The sequence below is a fragment of the Strix uralensis genome, chromosome 2, assembly GCF_047716275.1.
Source record: "Strix uralensis isolate ZFMK-TIS-50842 chromosome 2, bStrUra1, whole genome shotgun sequence".
NCBI classification, from domain to species: Eukaryota; Metazoa; Chordata; class Aves; order Strigiformes; family Strigidae; genus Strix; species Strix uralensis.
The window spans coordinates 63,242,431-63,263,749 of record NC_133973.1 but is presented as its reverse complement, the minus strand read 5'-3'; the positions used below and the strand labels follow the sequence as shown (position 1 = coordinate 63,263,749).

General features: G+C 38.3%; 1 protein-coding gene across 1 annotated transcript in view; it reads right to left on the bottom strand.

Moving 5' to 3' along the window:
• Nucleotides 1–3,599: 3,599 nt before the first annotated feature.
• The window catches only part of OCA2 (OCA2 melanosomal transmembrane protein), a 191,095-nt gene continuing 173,375 nt past the window's right edge, over nt 3,600–21,319 (bottom strand). The window contains exon 23 of the mRNA XM_074860952.1: nt 3,600–4,200. Coding sequence (XP_074717053.1) covers nt 4,113–4,200 — 88 coding nt within the window. The 3' untranslated portion in view covers nt 3,600–4,112. The remainder of the gene's footprint in view (nt 4,201–21,319) is intronic.

Here is a 21,319-nt window from a genome sequence, read left to right as displayed (position 1 = left end):
TGTGGACAGTTTTAAAATAATATAGACAGAGGAGCAAAAATAACCTTAACGTTACATACTAAACAACGTGAGCCAATAATTATCACTCAGGAAATGCAGCTTGTTATTTTAAGATGTTCTTGTATAAACATATTCCTCGGCTTATTTGACAATAACAGTTCAAGAACTGAATTAGATCTTAACTAATTAACTAATTAGATCTTTTCTTCTTAGGAAGAAAGTGAAAAGCAGAAGAGATCAGCAGGCTGCTGTGAAAATCCATAGCGTATTTGTGTTTTGGCTAGTGTTCACCCTTCCTATCCTTTCAACTCAAAAAAGATGCAGTGAAACTTCAAAAGGTGAAAAAAGGAAAGAGCAAAGATATGAGAGTATTCCCGTATAACAAAGGAGCATATAGACTGTGATCTCCAGACTGGAAATAGGTCTATAAAATCACGATTTAGAGAAAGGATGGGTATTCATTATCCCTTCCCAGCCAAAATATTTTGGAAAGGTGTTGGGGGATAGATGTCATAAAAATTAAATTAGCAAAGGACAAGTTCAAAACAAACAGCTGGAATATTTTTCCCATGGTGTATAGTTTATCTCTGAAACTCCTTGTGACAGACGTTGAATTTTAAAATGTTCAGCAAGGAGCTGGGTAAGTTTGTGGAAGGACAATCCATCAGGTGCAATGCAATATAAAGATGACATCTCTCATTCAAGAAGTCTCTGAATCTCTGAAAGTGGGGACAGTATTCTGGGAAAGCATCATTTTATGTTTGCTCTACTCCTGTGTTCTTCACAGGCACCCACTATGCCCCGTTGTCAGAGACAGCTGCTAGGCTGGGCAGACTCTTGTCCACTCTCAATAATATTTGCTAGATAGCTCAGTATTTGGTGAAGTTCTAATACGTCCCTGTTACTTTCCTTGTTTTCAGTAATTGCCCTGCTTATATACTGGAGATGGTTTCTTTTAATAGCCTTTGCTTACATTGCTCTGTAATGGTATAATTCATATATTGCTGTCTTATACCACTTTTGCATTTTACACCCTTCAGAAAACGGATCTCAAAGTAGTCATATATTTATATTTACTCAATGGCTTAAAACAAACGTCACCAAATAGCCTAAAGGAATGTCAATGAAAATGAGAATCCTGTTCTCTGAGATCAGCCACGAGCATACTAAAGATAATACACTTTTACATAATGTATTATTTAACTATTTTGTTCAGCCTTTCAGAGAGAATTTCACTGCAAAAATTAATTCCACCCACTCTTCAAATTTACTCAGTTTTTATGGGTTCCTATATAGTTTTGTGAAGGATGTAGTCACTGTAACTTGTGCACTTTTGATGTGCAAATTATGTTGATAACTATAATGGTGAAAAATATACTTCATTACCTTGAAATGATCTGAAATACCTGGGTAATTTTCATTTTAGCAGATTGTCTCCTAATGTGAGAAACAACAGCAAGAGGCCAGAAAAACATATTTATCACTGTTATTTCTCTGGTTATTGAACATTAGATTACACTCACGTAAAGCCCTGTGCAAACAAACAGCTTTATCTTCTTTTTACAATTTGCTTTGTCATATGAGCTCTCACTGAGCTCTTCTTGGCTGTGCAAAAGAAGCAAAATAGTTGTTTAAGGAAGGAAAGCCAGTTTATTTGGAGGAAATCCTCAGGAAAACAGTATAACATAAAAAAATTTCCTAGAACCAGAATGAATTTAGCCTTAAGTTTTGTTGCCTGTTGAGTGATTTGTACTCCCTGTGCACTACTTGCCTTCTTTTGACAGGACAAGTAACATAAGAGAATGAAAATCTCATCTGAGTCCTGTTGATGTATCATTCCTGAAGCCAGTGAGATCTCTCTCACACCAAAGTGTTTCAGAGTATTTGCTAAGATGAGTGAGTGGAAATGAATTGCTGCACTTCCATCTTCCTCCTTCCAGCAAACTGTAAATGCACTTTCATATCAGCTAATGTGATCGCATTTTTAGCATGAGTTTGTTTAAGGTTGGCAGGAGGGTTTCAAGGTCCCAGAAGCAGGATTAGGTTTTGTTTAGGTTTTTTGCCCCTTTAAAAGAACAATAAGAAAGAATTAGTAAATTGTGCTGTGCGACCATAGTCTCATTTTTATACTCCTATGTGCCAGCAGTGTTTTAGTGGAATGGAAAAGAAAATAAAACTTTAAACTGTGTGAGAAAAAAAAAGAAAAAAAAAAAACAAAACACAATCACTCCAAAACAGATAAAACCAAATGTGTTTTAGCAGAGGCTGATTTTGCGTTCTCTAGGGCTTAATGCAACAATTCTTGCACAACCAGTGACTGCACCAAGATTGCTCCAGTGTGAGAAATGTTGAGGGTTATAAAATGTTGTGTGAATATTTTTAACAAGGGATCAGTGTTAAGCTGATTAGCATAAATGTTTCTTTAATTGAAACAGAATTCCAGTTACTACAGCGTAAACTGCTATTACAAAGAAAAAGTCTCCACATGGAGAGTGAGACAGACCCAATTCAATATCAGACAAATTGTCTGAAGAAATGTCTTTCAGGTTCATCTGTTTGTTATTTGGTTTGTTTTGTTTTGATCCAGACTTCTTGCAGCGTTCTGGTTTTGGTGGGTTTTTTTAACATAAAAGGAAGTGGAGGTCATGCTGGTTCTGGGAGAAGGTCTTGTGATCTACAGCTAGTCACTGTTAGAGCAGCCTCAAGGTTTCTCAACAGTGCTGCAAAACTCAGCCCAGCCACAGGAGACTTCACTGATCCAGGGGGCCCAAGCATGGATGGGGCTGGAAATCTTGGTGGCAGATTTTGGGGCAATGGAGTGAGCTCTTCCCCTCCTGCTCCACATGATTCCTTTGCTACCACTGAATCTACTAGGAGGGGTGGGAGACAGCCTTGCTTTGAGTGGGTGCTGTGACTCATTTCCATTAGTCTCTTAAGATCATATTTCAGACTTTAAAAAAAAAAATCTTGGTGAGGAATAGAACCTGCATGTGAGTAAAATGCGGTGTATGATTAACCTCACACCCTCTGTGCTAGAGATACTGCTTCTCCCTCACCAGGTTATCTCAAGGACTAAGCACAAGTAAAAGCCACATTTGATCAGCTCTACTGGCTCCCTGTAATTCAACCTTGTTCATTTGGGTTGCACTTACAAGGTTGCCAGTTTCTCTAACTCAAGACAAAACAGACCTGTTGGTAATTCAGACCAATCCCACAAGGGTATTGGAAGATGGAGACTGAGACCTTGAATGCCTCACAGGATTTAATATTTGTAATGAGAAGTTTAACCTGTTCTGGCAGCCAATTATACAAAAAAATATATGTGGTTTACCACATTATTATCAGAGAGGAGGAAATCAAAGCCAAAGTATGATCTCATTCTTCCATATAGTGTATTAACCTATTAAAAGATTTAGAGTACTCCACCACAGAAATGGAAGATGTCCAGTGCCTTATCACATTTTATGTCCATATTTTTGTAAGAAGATGGGCATTAGTTTAAGAAAAAGGTAGCTTACCACAGGTTAGGATCTTTAAAATGAAAATGCCTCCATAGAATGCAATCCCAGTTCCAAAGTAATAATTCCTTCCACAGCACATTTTCAGCAGATGTGTTTATTTTTAAATGTAGATAATGATACATCTTTCATAGTGTACAGAATTTCTGCTTAGCTGTCTATTATTACAACTTGAATATTACTTTAATACAAATAGCTAAATACATTGACAAAGACAAATGAAACCCTAAAAAGAAATTACTGAACATCTGCTATTGTGAATGAGTTTTTCATCTGTGACTATACTCAGATTGTGTCAATACAAACTTTCAGGCACAACATATTCCCATGTGATGGTGCCTTTTCATCTGCACAATAATTGCATTCACAAGTAAATATATGGATTCTTTCAATTTTGATTGTCAATTTCTGCAAACTGTTCACAAAACAGAATGTTAAGAATGACCAAACCTGATACTGATGCTGACAATCATTTTGAATTATACTATATTTGGGGGTCTTACACATCTTCTTCCTTTTATATGTGTTCTTAGTGTTCTGATATATAAACTAAATTAAAGAGAAAGCTTCTTTGAGTCTTGAAAGCATAAATTACTATGAGTTCCAACCTACTACAACATGAGCAACAAGAAGATAGCACATCCCAATGGTACAGGACACAACCATCATGGGGAAACCTAACCTGAAAAAACAATAAAATAAAGGAAAGATTAATAAGAATACAATGGTTTGTTCTCCAAGCAATTTATGAAAAGGAAATTTAAGTTATCCTACACATTCCAACCCTCAAATATGCTTATAGCAGAGCCAAAAGCATGGATGTACTGAGTATGGCAATGTCTAGGAGTTTAATATGCAAGCTCACATTTCTACATACGGCCTATTTAAGAGATAGGAGGTCAAAATCAGCATCATTTCATTGGTTTCAGGATACCTCTTCCAATTTACTCTGTCTCAGAATCTGGCATGCCTTGTTGGTTTTTTTGGGTATTTTTTCCCCCTGACAACAAGCTATTGTACAGGTAAAATATCAATTCTTACAAATCCTGCAGCATTAGAATAGATTATCCAGTGTGTATCACTTAAGATTAGGTGTGTAACCCTGGTATGGTGCTTTATAACTTAACCTATGGCTGAAATTCATGAAATTGTTTCCCTGTTGATCTGTAGACACATACAGCTAGTATTCCTGTTCTGTACCTCTCACCAGGTTTAACAGACTTGAATATTAATGGACTCTTGGAAATAAACCCCAGGCAGTTGTAAAAGTGCTAAGAATTTTATGTTCTATCAAAACAGCTCTTTCACCACAGAATAAGATTTTCAGACAACACCCAGATTTTATAGCTTTCTTTAGACTGACAAACACAGGCAGCAGAGACAGAAAACTGAAAAGGATGTTGTGGAGTTGGCCAAGTTCTACTCTGCTAAATTTGTGGGTTTCTATATGTGTGGAAAAAAGGGAGTTTTCTGAAACTTAAAAGCATTATTGTATGATACTGAGGGACTGTGAAGAACCACTGCTGTGATCACACTCATTTGTTTTATGTTACTAAAATCACAAGGAGAACTGAGATGAGAAATGATCGTGCCACAAACGACCTTCTTTACGTACTTTCTTTTGTCACGTCCAGCTAAGAATTTCCATAAACCTCACCAAAGCATGGCAATGTTCTCTGAAGTACAGCATTTCATTTATTCTCTTCCTTGAAGTAAGACCTACTTATTACATGTGGGTATACTAGTTGTGTCTCTTTGCCTTGCTTGTTAGGAACCCTTAGCAAGGTTCCTCAAGCCCATTATTCCCCTGTGTCACTGCTAATCAAAGCACTAATGAAGAGATGTCCATTCTGTAGGTGACAGGAGGACAACATTCTCTTATCTTGGGTGGTTGAATAACTTCTTTCTTTAGGAAGCTACAGCTAGAAGGGGCATCTTGGGTCATTAACTTTGGCCCCCACTTCCTCAGGGTATGAAACCAATTGCATAAAATGAAAATTAAATTTCTCAATTCCTCACTGTAGTCTGCTCTTTCTACCTGCATCTGTGGCACTACTCTAAATCTTGAGATCCTCATGAGTTATGTTTCTCTCGTTGTTGTTTTGCTGAAAAGCTGACTGAAGGAAGCATAAATGTGACCAGCAGATCAGAGGTGCTTCCATCTTTAACAGCCATTGGTTCACCATTCAACAGAAAATGTTGGAATTATTTAGTGAAGAACAAGTTTGTCCATAATGCCTGCTTCACAGCCGCTCTTAACGCACTATCAAAGTGAGCCTGTCTCACATACCAGTAGAAATAGAGTCAAACCAAGAACAGAAGGAAACTCTTGCAAGGCTGGAAATGTACAAAGGGCAAGACTGTCCAGGCTGGCAGATCATCTTGTTTCTGTCTCCTTGACATCCTCTTGAAGAAGCTGGTGTGTCTGTATGCATGAATTGTGCTTGAAAGATCTGCCCCAGAAGGGCAGTTCCCATGCCTGGCTCCAGAAGCTTTCTCCTCCATCTCTCTGGGATTTAGGATCTGGTGTGCTGGCCTCTTCTGCCATTTTGGTAACAGACATTATTATAGCTATTCTGGCTTCAAAGGCATTAAATGTTAAGCTGATATTTGGACTTGGCAAAAGAGAGAGGAAGAGGAGGAGAGAGAACGGCCAACTGTGTCCAAGGGGTGAAATGTATGAAGAATTGTTGAAAGGGTCATAGGATTGTGACAAAGCTTTCAAATATTTCCTGAAAAGTCTGAAATGCATTTGAAATTTTTTTTCTTTTTTTTTTGTTAGTATGAACATGGATAAATATACTGCAGATAAGTGTTATTTCTTTTCCAGACTGACTGGTCAGATCCTTGCTTTTGAATGACTCATTACTTGAAAGAACTGAATCATTATTCAGTCACTAAACTATGATCAAGCTGATAATATTGTAAAACAGCAGAGCTAAAGCATCTCTTGGAATTATTTTAGAAAAAAGAAAAAATTAATTTGATGGCTAGTCAACTGCTTCTCAGACTCTTTCCTTCCTCTCTCAGCAAATCTGATTTCTGGCCTTCCCTAATCTTACTTAGATAAAAGTGTCCAGACAAAAAAGCAAAACAAGCAATGGCTGTAGGAATAAAATAGGATGGCTAAAAAAATCTTCCTACATCTTTCAGTATATCTAATGAATGCTCCCTGCAGCTGTATCCACATGACAGGCTGGTGAACCGGAGACTGCTACAATTCTCATAAGAAAACCAGCTGTTGTCTGACAGAAAACAGAATTTTATTGACCTCACAGTTAGTAAATAATGAGCTGGCACTGGGAGGAATAGGGACAGCGCAGATCTTAATTTGTACTAATGCAAACTAACAAACCTCCCTGGAGAACACACAGCAGCTCAGCAGTGAATGGCAACATAATGCTTTTGTGAAGACTGGCAAGGGGAGGGAAGGATCCAAAAGATTCAAAGGCTACTCGACCATTGAAAAGAGAACAGAAAAGTTAGCTCCAGTTTGGAGGAGGTCCATGCAAGAAAATGGATGAGTTACACAGGGCCACATACAAAGATGCAGGAATTGTGATCATACCCCCACTATGACAGTGCCAGTCAAATGTGTACTGGAGCCAGACACAGCTGGTCTGTGGATGAACCTCATTTCACTTAGTGTGGATGCTTGCATAGGGCACAACTCCGAAGCCATTATTCTCATTGCATGGACAATTACCCCTCAACTTGGGGCCTGAATTTCAGGCTTGCTGGCCTGAGCCCTGAAGTAATTGGATCAAATTCAATGTGGAATTTGTGTGCCAGAGAAACAGGAGATGAAGCTCAGTCAGTAAGTATTAGTTACTGCAGAGCTGATCGATTACTTTTGTTGGTTCAGTGCTCTGTTATACTATTACACTACCCATTGCTCTCCCCGAAAGGAAGATACAGTTCCTGTCCCAGGACACACACAACACAATGTTTAAGTACCTATGATTTTTTTAGTTATATCAAATCTAAGAATGCATTTTAAACAAGGTAAAAATTACTTCCAGCAACTCTCATTTTCAGCATACACCTTGGAGTCAAAACGCGCCATGTCATTCAGTTGCTCCTGTCCAGGAAAAATGGTCAGCAGAGTTTAAAAGTCATAAAACCTTTCTTGTACTAAAACTTCACATTTGTAAGAAACACTAATTAGCATCTTTGGCATAAAAATACATTTTTGTATCCTGCACTGGGTATCCTTTTCTTGCCTCTCCCTCTATGCAGACAGGGACATGCACACCCTGCATGGTACAAAAGGTTCATCCTGACTCTCCACAGCCAGCTCAGGGAGTTTTCACCACTGTGGAGAGGAAGCAGGGTCAGACACAAGGAAGGATGGATGACAGGATCTAGCACTCACTCCATTCTTCCTTCCTCTTCATACTAGAAGCTTACAAGTAAAACCGTGATCTAAATGAAACCACCCAGCTTAAATATCTACAACAAGCAGATGTTAGTTCAGCATGAGATAGTGAGAACATTTCAAAAGAGAGCCCCAGGGATTTGTCTTGGACAAAGTCTTACTTATTAATAACATCAGTGATTCAGTAGTGAAAAGCTTGCAAATTGCCCCAGCGCGGGAGAGATGTCAGACACTGTGGAGAACAGAATTCAACATGTTCTTAACAAATTAAAATGAGAATTCGAAATGAACAAAATGAAACTCCCTGAAAGTAAGTGTGATGTATTAGAAGTCAAACACGGGCACAAAAAGAGCAAGGCAAGTGAAGCTTTTCACTGGTAATTACCTAGTTATTTCTGATCCTGCTTCACCACAAGACTGTATTTACTTAGAAGAAAAGGAAACTTGTGTATGATTATTCTGGGAATAAATCCTATTTTTAATGAGTATCTACAGATGTGACTATTACAGTTTTCTTAGGTTATAAATTTATCCAATACAATTTGCTAAATAATAAGAGTAAAGCCTTTGGAGTCTGAATTGAGTTTTTCTGGACAAACTGATCTCCTACAGTACCTTGCAGCTCTATTTTGTGATACTTCAAGAGCGAGCAGGACCCAGGATGTACAAGACCTAGGTTCAGTGCCTTGTTCTGCTTGATTTGGGACATGACATACTGTCATGCTTTCAGCCCAGAGGGCAACTGAGCACCACGCAGCCACTTGCCTACTCCTTCCCCCTCAGGGATGGGGAGGAGAGAAGAGAGAGAGAAGGAGAGAGAAGGAGAGAGAAGAGAAGGAGAGAGAAGGAGAGAGAAAAGAGAAGGGAAGGGAAGGGAAGGGAAGGGAAGGGAAGGGAAGGGAAGGGAAGGGAAGGGAAGGGAAGGGAAGGGAAGGGAAGGGAAGGGAAGGGAAGGGAAGGGAAGGGAAGGGAAGGGAAGGGAAGGGAAGGGAAGGGAAGGGAAGGGAAGGGAAGGGAAGGGAAGGGAAGGGAAGGGAAGGGAAGGGAAGGGAAGGGAAGGGAAGGGAAGGGAAGGGAAGGGAAGGGAAGGGAAGGGAAGGGAAGGGAAGGGAAGGGAAGGGAAGGGAAGGGAAGGGAAGGGAAGGGAAGGGAAGGGAAGGGAAGGGAAGGGAAGGGAAGGGAAGGGAAGGGAAGGGAAGGGAAGGGAAGGGAAGGGAAGGGAAGGGAAGGGAAGGGAAGGGAAGGGAAGGGAAGGGAAGGGAAGGGAAGGGAAGGGAAGGGAAGGGAAGGGAAGGGAAGGGAAGGGAAGGGAAGGGAAGGGAAGGGAAGGGAAGGGAAGGGAAGGGAAGAGAAGAGAAGAGAAGAGAAGAGAAGAGAAGAGAAGAGAAGAGAAGAGAAGAGAAGAGAAGAGAAGAGAAGAGAAGAGAAGAGAAGAGAAGAGAAGAGAAGAGAAGAGAAGAGAAGAGAAGAGAAGAGAAGAGAAGAGAAGAGAAGAGAAGAGAAGAGAAGAGAAGAGAAGAGAAGAGAAGAGAAGAGAAGAGAAGAGAAGAGAAGAGAAGAGAAGAGAAGAGAGAAAGGAAAAGAGAAAAGAAAAGAGAAAAGAGAAAAGAGAAAAGAGAAAAGAGAAAAGAGAAAAGAGAAAAGAGAAAAGAGAAAAGAGAAAAGAGAAAAGAGAAAAGAGAAAAGAGAAAAGAGAAAAGAGAAAAGAAAAGAAAGAAGAAAAGGCTTTGTAATCAAAATAGGGTTGGGGAGGGATGACTCACTCATTATGGTCACAGGCAAAACACAGACTCCATTAGGGAAATAAAAAAAGAACATCAATTTAATTTGAACACCACTGCCAACATTAATTTACCAATCAAATGGAGTAGGACAGTGAGAAATACCATCACATCTTAAAAGCACCTTCGCCCTACCCCTCCCTTCTTCCTGGGCTCAGCTTTGCTCCCGATTTCTCTACCTCTTCACACCCAGCAGCACAGGCACAGGGGATGGGGGTTGTGGTCAGTTCATCACCCGTTGTCTCTATCACTCCTTCCTCCTCAGGGGGAGGACACCTTACACTCTTCTCATGCTCCAGCGTGGGTCCCTCTCATGAAAGACAGTCCTCCACAAACTTCTCTGAGTCAGTCCTTCCCATGGGCTGCAGCTCTTCATGAACTGCTCTGACACCGGTCCTTTCCATGGACTACACTCCTCCCAGCAACAAACTGCACCAGCGTGGGCTTCCCTCAGAGTCTCAGCCTTCTTCAAGCACAGCCACCTGCTCCGGCATGGGGTCCTCCATGAGCTGCAGGGGCACAGCTTGCCCTCTCACCATGAGCTGCAGGGGAGTCTCTGCTCCAGTGCACCTCCCCCTCCTCTTCCTCCTTTCCTCAACTGACCTTGGTGTTTGCATAAGTGTCTCACAACTCCTTCTCCTCTCAGGTTCCCCTTCTTAAATGTGTTATCACAGAGGCACAACAACTGTTGCTAATTGGCTCAGCTTTGGCCAGAGGAGGGTCTGACTTAGAGCTGGGGGAGCTTTGAGAAGCTTCTCACAGGCGCCACTTCTGTAGCCTCTCCCACCCTACCAAAAACCCCACCACACACAAGCCCAACACACATAGGAAATGCTTTCACCCATAAAAAACAACGTACAAGCACTGCCTTCCATGACAGCTCATAACTTACAGAGCCTGTGCATCCCTGGGGGGATCTGTGGCAGAACCATGTCTCCAAGGAAATGGGGAACCTTCAGTGATTCCTCAATGGAAAAGCAACAACAGAAATCTCTCAAGACCAAAACACTGGCAGTGAAAGAAACCTGGTGGTAGCCAGGAGTAAGAGTTAAAAAAGAGTTAAAGCTAACTTCTACTCCCACTTGTATTTGCATTTTAATGGACAATTTAAACTTGACTGGTGGAGTGTGCATCAGGCTTAAAATTTTGATCTTCTCGCTTCATATCAGTTTCATACTGCAAGTTCTGTAGAAGGTGTAACCTGAGCTTTGCAGAAGAGGACCTGGGGGTCATGGTGTACACCAAGTCAGCAGTGTGCCTTTGCAGCAAGAAAGGCTAGTGGTATCCTGGTCTGCATTAGGAGGAGTGTTGCCAGCAGGCTGAGGGAGGTAATCTTTCCCCTCTGCTCAGTGCTTGAAGTGCTGGGTCCAGTTCTGGGCTCCCTGGTACAAAATACATAGACATACTGGAGAGATTCCAATGAAGGGCCACAAAGATGATTAAGGGAGTGGAGCATCTCTCCTGTGAGGAAAGGCTGAGAGAGCTGGGACTGTTCAGCCTGGAGAAGAGAAGGCTCGGGGGGAACTCATCAATGTGTATAAGTGCCTGAAGGGATGTTGTAAAGAACACAGTGCCAGGCCCTTCTCAGTGGTGCACAGTAACAGGACCATAGGCAATGGGCACAAACTGAAACATTCCCTCTGAGCATCAGGAAACACTTTTTTACTGTGATGGTGACCCAGCACTGGCACAGGTTGCCCAGGGAGACTGTGGAGTCTCCATCCTCAGAGATACTCAGAAGCCATCTGGAAGCGGTCCTGGGCAACAGGCTCTAGGTGGCTCTGCTTGAGGTGGACCTCCAGAGGTCCCTTCCAACCTCAGCCATTCTGTGATTGTCACCCACCTACTTGTTCCTCTGTTATTCAACACAGGATAAGAAAGCATCATCTGCACACCTGAAGATTGGCATGTCATCAGAAAATATTTAATAAAGGACAGATGATGATTCTTCTCATTCTTAAACAGTCTCTCATCATATGCAATGCTTTGCTCTAGAAGTTTGGTCATCACAAGCTCATTTTTAAAAGAAAGTCTAAATGTCTATGAAAGCAGCCTCAAAAAAGAGACTCAGGTGTGGATATACTTAGAAGATACATAAGGTTATTTCTGAATGAAAGGAAAGTTACACCTTTTAATGAAGTGTCATAATTCAATTTGCATAGTAACTTATTTATATTTCTTTTCAACAAAAGGATAGAACCACAATATTCATGGATCTTAACGAAAAGAATATATTATAACCCTCATGAACTGAACTCTACAAGGGTGGTTTTTTTTAATAGAAGATAGAACAATTTTACCTTTATGAATAACAGAACTCAATTAGTTAACAGAAGTTATATAGGTCTACATAAGTTATAGTCTAATGCAGTACAGCTCTGTGAGCAAGTTCTCTTTCTGTACCTCAGCTAGGATTACATATCAGAGTTAAATCTTTTTTTGTGGAAAAAGGGGAGAGGACAAAATCTTTATAAAATTAAGACTTGCTTGTGAATACTGTAGTTTCTGAAATTCTCCATATTTTTTCAGATTTATCCAAAAAACCCTATAAATTAGTTATAATAACATTCTTAGATATATAGCTCAATTTCTTCGCCATTATTTGCTGCCAAATTCTCCTATTAAGAGATTTTCTCACAAGATTATTTTGGCCTTTCATCCTAATTGTTAAAAAAAGAAAACCTTAGAATTCCTTGTGAACAAAAATCCATTTTTATTAGGTCTATTGATTAATTCCCTACCTTTTTTCTTTGGCTTTGGGAAGGAATGGAAATTGAAAGGAAAGATCTTTAATTTGTTGTCTACCTTACTCTCAAAGCCACTAGGAATTTTCCTCTTAGTCAATTTCTCTGTTTTTATTATATCTGTGGTCACTTCCTGTCATCTTATTTCTTCTTTCCCTTTCTATCAATGCAGACTACCTTATGAGTCTCCTGTCATTTTGCTTGTGTCAACCTTTCAATCATTCCATGTCTTTGACATATCGATCCCATTTACCTGAAATGAAAATGTGGACTTTACTACCAGCTTAAATAAAACAGATTCAAAATGTTTATCACATGCCCATGACCCCTTCAAATCCAGACACCTGTTGTAGTTCAGAAAACAGGTGGCTAAAACTGCAAGTGATCATTAATTCAACATTAAATTGCTGTGAATTTCATATAGTCTGGAATTACATAAAAATTACAGTGTGGTTACCTACTAGTTACCATACACAGGAGTTACTGTGTAATTTAAATCACAGAACAAAACCTATAACCCTATTTTTCTCTGATTGCTAAAATTATGTTAATTTCTCATGGTATTCTATCTGTTTTGAGCCTGTGCCAAGATTCCCCATAGAGTCACTGCCAGGAGTGAACCTGAGATAGGGAAAATCAGATCTTGAGTGAGAAAATGTTAGGTTTTGCCTTACACGGTTGAGAACATTCTCCTAAAGGTGTTCTGCTGTAACCTCAACACTTTTATGTGTAGAACAAGCAATGGGCCTTTCCTTGTCTTTCCAAAATTCTGATTATCTAAAGAAAAAAGTGTAGACTTTCACTGTCAGAGAATAGTTCGTCTGCCAGCTCCACCTGGCAGATTCAAATTACTATTGATAGAACATTTGTTGCAGTATCTGTCTAGGTCTCTGTGGTACAACTGAGATGAAATACAGGACTGTCAGAACAAGTGACTCTGATAACTATACAGAACCTATTCATACATGGTAAGTTAGCAACCTGTATGAAACACAATGATAAAAATTGGAAAAGACATCAATTCTAGTAAAAAAATAATTGATTATTTAAAAATCAGCAAGACACTAGTTATTAGATGACAACAGTATCTGACCTATCTTTTAAAACTAAACACACAACCGCAATAGGAAATGGTGAAATCCTGCGGACAGCCAGGAAAGAACAGAGCTCAAGTACAGAAACAAACCTGAAAACACAGATAGAACCAACGGTGATATTTTACTGGGAAAGACAAACATAACACTGAAATGTGTGGAAGTTATTTCTCCGACAATTCTTATGATTCTAATATCCCTTTAAATGAATAAATATGTATTAATAATTTGGCAATGTGCACAATGTGTTCAAAACCTTATATCTAGGTGACAAAGGGGGAAAAACCAGTAACTTTCCACATTGAGCCTGAAGGGCCCCACACCAACATAAATACTCCACATTTAAATGAGAAAGATAATGATGTAAGTCAAACTCACTGGTGTGACAGGATGTAAAGGAAGCTAGATTGAGATCTTTGCACATGTTGAGATGCAAATTTATATAGCCCACTCAAATCCAGATTACTTGGCTCTATAAATTAGATTTCAATGGGATATTATTAGAGACATGCATAAGCATTTAAGTGTTTTGCTGGACCAGGAGTCAGACAAATCAAGGGACCCCAGACATCTCAACTGTAGTCTCTTTTGGAAGATCTCCAATGGCAGAAAAGCCAATATAATGATAAGACAATATGATTCCACTGTGTACCCATCTTTGCTTCATCTATAGATGTTTTGTCTTTTCTCCATCTATCTGCTCTATGGCATGAAACACCTATCAGGGTCTTCATCAGATAAGTTGCAGCTTCAAGTAAAAATTTAGTTACTCTTGACATGAATGATACGATTACCCACGGCAACACACAAGATTTCCCTGAGACAGCACTTATTTTCTACCTGACTACCAATATCAAGAGTGAACCAACCATGTTTGAACATATCAGGTGGATCCTTTTGCCAAAAAGGCTTGCACCAACATTCAGCCAAGGTGAGAGCCAGGAAAACAGAGAGAGAGCAGAGGAAGCTCTTGCATTGAGGATGGCCAACCCAGACTGCTCTCAACACTTTCCTTTTCCTAACACCTGTGTAACTGATATAACCTGTATTACAAGAGAGACAGTATCAGGCGGCCGTGACAACCTAACACACCCAATTTACTTAGCTGAAACCAACTGTCAAACACTAGTCCGTGGATAAGAGATCATCTGTTCGCACTTATATTTGAAGTGGGCTGATCTTTCCTTAGTTTCCAGAAGGAAGCAGTCTTGTACACATTGGTAGAACGTTCTGGCTTCCAGAGGGGTTAACCAAACCCACAGTTTGATAAATAGAAAGAAGCCTTTGCAAAGTCAACTATGACTATCAATCCCTGTTTCCATGGGGAACTGTGCATTCAGACCTTCTATACTATTACAGCTTCAATGTTGCTAAGTCTCGAGTTTTTTAAAAAATCATGTGCCTTTTGTTTTGTTTTTTTTTAAAAAAAGGTAAATGTTCATGTGCTAGCAACTTGAACAATATTTGCCGTTAACTCAGAGCACCAGTATTGTATTCCAGTGTCAAGAAACCATTGATATCCTGAAAAAATAAATGTTGTTAATACAAGATAAATATTAAAATTATTTACTACTTACACAAAAAATCTTATATTACAGTAGTTGTTTTCCAAATTCTAATCAACTAACTGGATAGACTGGAATAATTTGGAAACACCTTTCCTCTTTTTTATTCAGATTTTGCCCTTCAAATATAGTCAAAGTTTAATTTACCTCTGGTTTGCTTTGTTTTGTTTCTAAGCCTCTATGGAAAACAGAAGAAACTGCATGCCATTTTTTTATTAGTCATTATATTTTCTACCATACATGCAGTCTCTTCAAAGGTTCTTCAAGCAATTTTACTAGACAGCTTTGTATTTAAGCAGTTTCCCCTAATTTTTAATACTGCTAAAATCTACATATCCCTTTAAAACATAAATTGCTTTATATCTACTTTTTCTCAGTAATTCAATCTGTATAGTTTGTTTAAAAGAGTATATTATCTCTCTTTTCTATTAACAGATACTCCCAAGAAACATACAGTATACAATGTTAAAGGTCCAAAGTCGGCTGTCAGAACTATAGAAGTTTATAATCAAAGTAATAACTCCATTCTTTGACAGACAGCATTGCTATGACTATCTGAAAACAAGTGATCTTACATGTTGTATGTTGGCAAAAAGGCATATGTCACAGACTGAATTTTAGCTTCATCTTTAGTCAGATGATTTTTCTTTGTCTTGTAATGTAACACACTTGATTTTGTTTCCAACATTTCTGGTCCAACGAGAAGAAAGAATTGCAAACACAGTATTTATTGTTACTGCCAAAGTGCAGCTAGACAAATTGTTTGCCATTACATTTACCAGAGCTGAGAGAAATTCTGCAAACTTAAATTTGCACACCTTCTAGCAAATTTTACTGGTAAATTTAGTTTAAATAGTTTCAGTTCACATAAGTTTCTAGTTCACTAATGACAAAATTGATTTTTTTTATTGCTAAGATTATTTGAGTCCCCAAATAGTCCCTAACAATCCATTACCTGATGCTTTAATATGTAAGTCATTGAGGCAGAGTAGACTTTCCATTCATTATTAGGGGAACATCTTCTATATAGATAGACTAGATCCCTTCGTGCCCTACTAAAGAAGTATGACATGCCATAATAAAGCTTGGCATAAAGATTCAAGATAACCTGCTAGTGATTTTCTGAGTTTATCAGAACTTCATGCACCCTTGGTTCTATCATCATATATTAGCAATATATTGCTAATCTCCACATTCTCCAGGCAGACCCCAAAACAAGTTTAGTCCTCCATTTGTTGCTTCTGGACTTGTTATGAAACCTTCAAGCCATTCTAAAAACTAGGAAATGCAAATATATGTAACTGATCCAGCTCCTTGGGAAAGCCAGACTTATTCCTCTCCCACACATCTGTGTAATGACGTGTAGTTGTGAATCTGAGTTTAAGATTAAAATCATCATGGACAACTAGAAGAGAAAAATCAATGAAGTATGTATTTTCTGACAGTACTTTAAAAGACTCATGTACTGATTGTGAGTACAAACCTCAGTATTCCCGGTAATGAACTATTCTCATGAATTGTTTGAATGGTTCTGATACAAATATTCTACTAATGAGATAGATTTATATAAAACTAGTGAGATCACTGTGCAAAAATGAATGCATTAGGCTTACTGGGATAGGTTTTGCAATGTTTACAGTTAATGTTTCTGTATTTTATGAAAATTTTAATATATTGTAAACTCACTTTTGATGGTTATATGTTTTTTGCTTTGCAAAAAGTAAATTTGAGGTTTACCCACATTTTTGTTAAAAAACCTTTTTATAGCTCAAACCTCTCTGCTATAGAAATTTCTCATAAAGTGTTTTGTTTATTCTTGAAACAAATTTTATCTACAAAAAATTTATAGACTACATTATTTTTCTACATAGTCTAAACAAACCAAAGATAATGGATATAGCAGAAATTAACTGTGATTTAATTTAGTTCCAAAATGTTTCAGATTAACCCTTACTAACTCTGTATTAACTTACTTTTTCTCAGTGAGGATTCAGAAATGGAAGTTGCCTGAATGTTATTTCCATTAATGTCCTTAATCTCAACCCTCACAAACGGTATCATGGAGCACTTTTCTTAGTTTCTTTTTTTATTTTCCCCCACTGTGCTCTTTTATTTTGATTAAAGCACAAGACAAAAGGAAAATGACATTTTACAGTAGAGATTAATCAGCCAATTCTTTAATAATTTCAACAGAGCACTCTCAACTATTTTAAAAGCCCTGGACTTTGCTAAAAAGCCAGATGCTATATAAGAAAGAATATGTTCCACCCCATTGCCCTCTCCTCTTTCTCCCCACTTTGAGATTCCCATTCACGTGCCATACAATGTGATGATAGAGAACTCATGTATAGCAGTTTACCATGACAAAGGAGCAATGTAATTGCATTTTGAATTAAAAAGCAGAAGGATGCTTCCTGTGCACTACTGATTATTTTTCCTTATGAACTCAGCAGATGTCTCCTGATAAAATGTTCATGATGTAAGGCCAGTAAACTTCCCACAACAAACCCTACGCTTTAGGCCACAAAGTCTAAGAGAAGAACAAAGTGGAGATTTTCAATCCAGCAGGGTGCACTTGGAGGCTTCTCTCCAGCCCACCATGAAATGCTGACCAAAGGCAAATAAGGGGGCAGCTGGAACCTCCCAAGCCCTCTCTGTCACCATGGTGCACTGTAGTGTACAGGTCTTCCTACCGCAGAGAAGTCACAGTCCTGAACTCCTTATGTGCTCATTACAAGGAAAGTTTTTATTAACCACAGGTCTAATTTTAAGTGCACTAGTAAACTAAGGTTAAAGTGAATCCTATTCCGAGTACATTAGCTCTTCAGTATGTTAAAGCTGCCATATACAAAGCAGTAGAAAAATAAATAATATACAGATATATCCCCCTGGATTGTCACAGATACATATCAACATTTCTTATGAGATGAAAGAGGAGAGCTAACAGATGGGCAAGATAGAAAAAGTGTAGTATGGAGAGGCAGGTAAGTACCACTAGCAGAATGTTTAAACATGGGCTAGCTACATGATTGGTTCACAGGTGTTGTAAGTCAATCGTCAGAAACATCAATTGGAGTTCACTGTCTAATTTTTATAGATGGCAGATAATCCTTATGGTGCTTCAAATTGAAAGGTCAGGTCTTGAGAAACTCTGGTTCTCATTGGGAATAAGGATTACACAGTGACTGAAATGAGAGACAAACAGAAATAAAATTAATGGATTTTTTTTTAATTTTACATTTACATATGAAGACGTTTTACTGTCTTCATATTTTCAACAAGTGGGTGAAAACTAAGCTGGTTTCTTCACTGACTTCTGCCTCTCTCCTCCCATCTCCACCTCTACAGTGGATTGCTGCTCCAGGAATGTAAGCATGCACCAGCAACCCACCTGGGCATTTCTTCATGGGCCTGCACTTAGCTCATAACACGACACATGAGTGCCATGGAAGTTTCTAGCAAGTGAATTATGCAGCAGACCAGATGGTCTGGGCCAACCATTTACACCAAGGCTACATGCCGCCCAGTCTTCCTCCTTTTTTGTTTCATTTTCTTTTGAACATCTTGGACAATCAAATGGTTGGTTTAAGTGTCGTCAAGTGATCCTGAATCATTTCTAAGTCCCACCACAGAATCACATTAACTTTCTAAAATATCAGGATCATTGTTTCATATGTTTAAGACATTTTCCATTTTAGTTTATTTCTCTGAATTTGGCCTTTTCAGCTAAGGTAAATAGACTTTCAAATTTCCTGTCTTAGAAACAGAAGGTACAGTGATGCATTCAGATGCATTTCAGCTGTATCATCATAAAACAAAATCTTAAGGAAAATCTTGGCATTAATATCCTTGTAGTGCCAGAGACTGAATAAGAATATTTCTTGACTACTTGGAATAATTTTGGGTTTTTTTCCTCTGTGCCTTTAGAAAGTCTAATCTTCAAATAATTTCCATAGTACTAGCAAAACAATTTATCTGTACGGATGCCACTTAGTTTTGAGCCTCTAACAATTTTTATTCAGCCTTCATTATCAGGAAGTAGTAATGAAAAGGGTTAATAACAAATGAACCCAGGGGGGAAAAAACAAAAACAAAAACAAAAAACAACAACAACAAAAAAAACCAACCAACCAAACAACAACAAAAAAACCCCCAACCAAATACATATTCTAAAATTTAATTAGTAATATTTAGTAATATATGTTGCACAGTACTACAAAAGAAAAAAAAAAAAGACAAAAAAACAGAACTCCTTTTCAAACTTTCTTAGCATTAATTCTTCCCTTTCCCTTTAATAAACTTTTTCAAGCTAAGTAGAATAAAATTGATAGCTAACACAAAAAAAACCAAAACAAAACAAAAACCTGCAAAACATTATCTATTTTTCAGGAATAGGTTTTGTACCTTCTTCCAGAAAAGCAGCTCTTAGTCACTATCAGACTAAGACTAATGTCATTACATAGCCATTAAAATTTTAGCCTATTGAATTGCTATATAACTGCTTAAAACTTTAGAGTACCCCTATGTAAGTAATCCTCACTGAAGCTGAACAACTGCAAGTGTTGACCAAGAAGTTTTTATTCAAGTGGTTTATTAGTGTTGTTTAAATGCAATACCCCCGAGTGTAAACATAACCAGGAAGATAATTATTGGTTTAAGTTATCAAAAATCACTGCTAAGTTCAAGTAATAAAAACGCAAAGAATATAGTAAATACTACCACACCTTTTGTGTGACAAATAACAGCTAGTTTACACAAGAAAACAAAAATCTATTTACTATTCCATGAAAAGCACTACTTCCTTTGAACAGCTCTAATTTCAAATGCATTATAGCGAAAGTAACATAAACGTGAAATCCTCCTTTCTTCGAATCATGTTGGGAGACACCAGGATAATCTGTTTGACACACTATTTAGCAACAGAGGGAAAATCACTTTGCTAGTACTATTAAAAATATCAAATTATTTGAGAAAATGAAATGCCATGCAAAACTATGATTCTGATGTAATTCCAAATGTCTGTATGATGATTTGGCAAGCAAACATGAAGCATAGGATTAAGCAAGCTCAAGTTGAGAATTAATATATTCTCTTAAGAAGTCTTATTAATCAGGGTTCATATGGCAAATGTATATAAGCTTCAGACTGACAGCATTCTCTGAGTTTCCCAGACTTCATGTCTCTTCCTGCCATTTAAGTTACCTATGTGTTTGGATCTCTTGTGAATTGTTTTTCAAAAAAATGTTTACAGATACATTTCTCCAAGTGAATATTCTCAATCCAGCATTTTCAGACTAATTCTGGTAATTGCCAAAGTATCTCAATTCTTCTCTTACAGTCATCTCTACTTGGATGAACTTGTTCCCTTCTCAACCCCCCCTTCCTCCCTTCTCCCATCAACTCACTTATTCCCAGCTTACGATGCAGAATTTGTCAGAACAGGACTATCTTCCATCTGGCTGTTTATGACCTCAAACCCTGTTCCTCAGCATACAGCTCATACTCTGAACTTAATCACTTTTAAAAGTTATTTCTCTCCATTGACTACAATAAGAGCTCTGTGTGTGGAAATAAAGACATTAACACTGTAGAATGGAAAAGTGAGGTGAGATGAATCTTTCCTTTACTGACAAGGAGCTCTGTGAACACTGGGAAATAATGAAGCCTTATTCCCTACCAATTTGTGTCTTAAGTTTGATTAACTTTCTGTAGAAAGCTCCAACTGAAGCTTTCTTCCATAACTTATATGCTCACTGACATGGATTTTTTCAGTGTGTAAAGAAGTGTGGGCTCAGACTGCATTTTCCCTCAGTGGGAATACTAACAGTGTTTCTTTTCCTCTTCCCAGCCACCAACTTTGATGACATTTCAGCAATTTTAATTATATTTGAGAAATCAAGCCCTCTTTCCCCACCATCTTCTCCCCTGTCAAAAGTGTTTGAAGTCGATAAGCACATTCAGAATTTATTAGGTGGGAAACAGAGAGACATATTCACAGCAGTATGACTGCACAGGAAAGTAGATTAAAAGTTAGGCTTTGATGGAAAGAGAGGAACAAAAAGCTTTTCCAAAGCATTCTTTTTTCTGAAACATACTTGTTACAAGTAGCTAACTGATCTTGAGATGTGCTAAAGACTTACCTTGATATAACTCAAGAATGATTAGAGAAAGGGATCTAGCTTTGCATGTGCTTACATTATACAGTTCTAGTCTCCAACTTATTATCAGAATGCTTATAA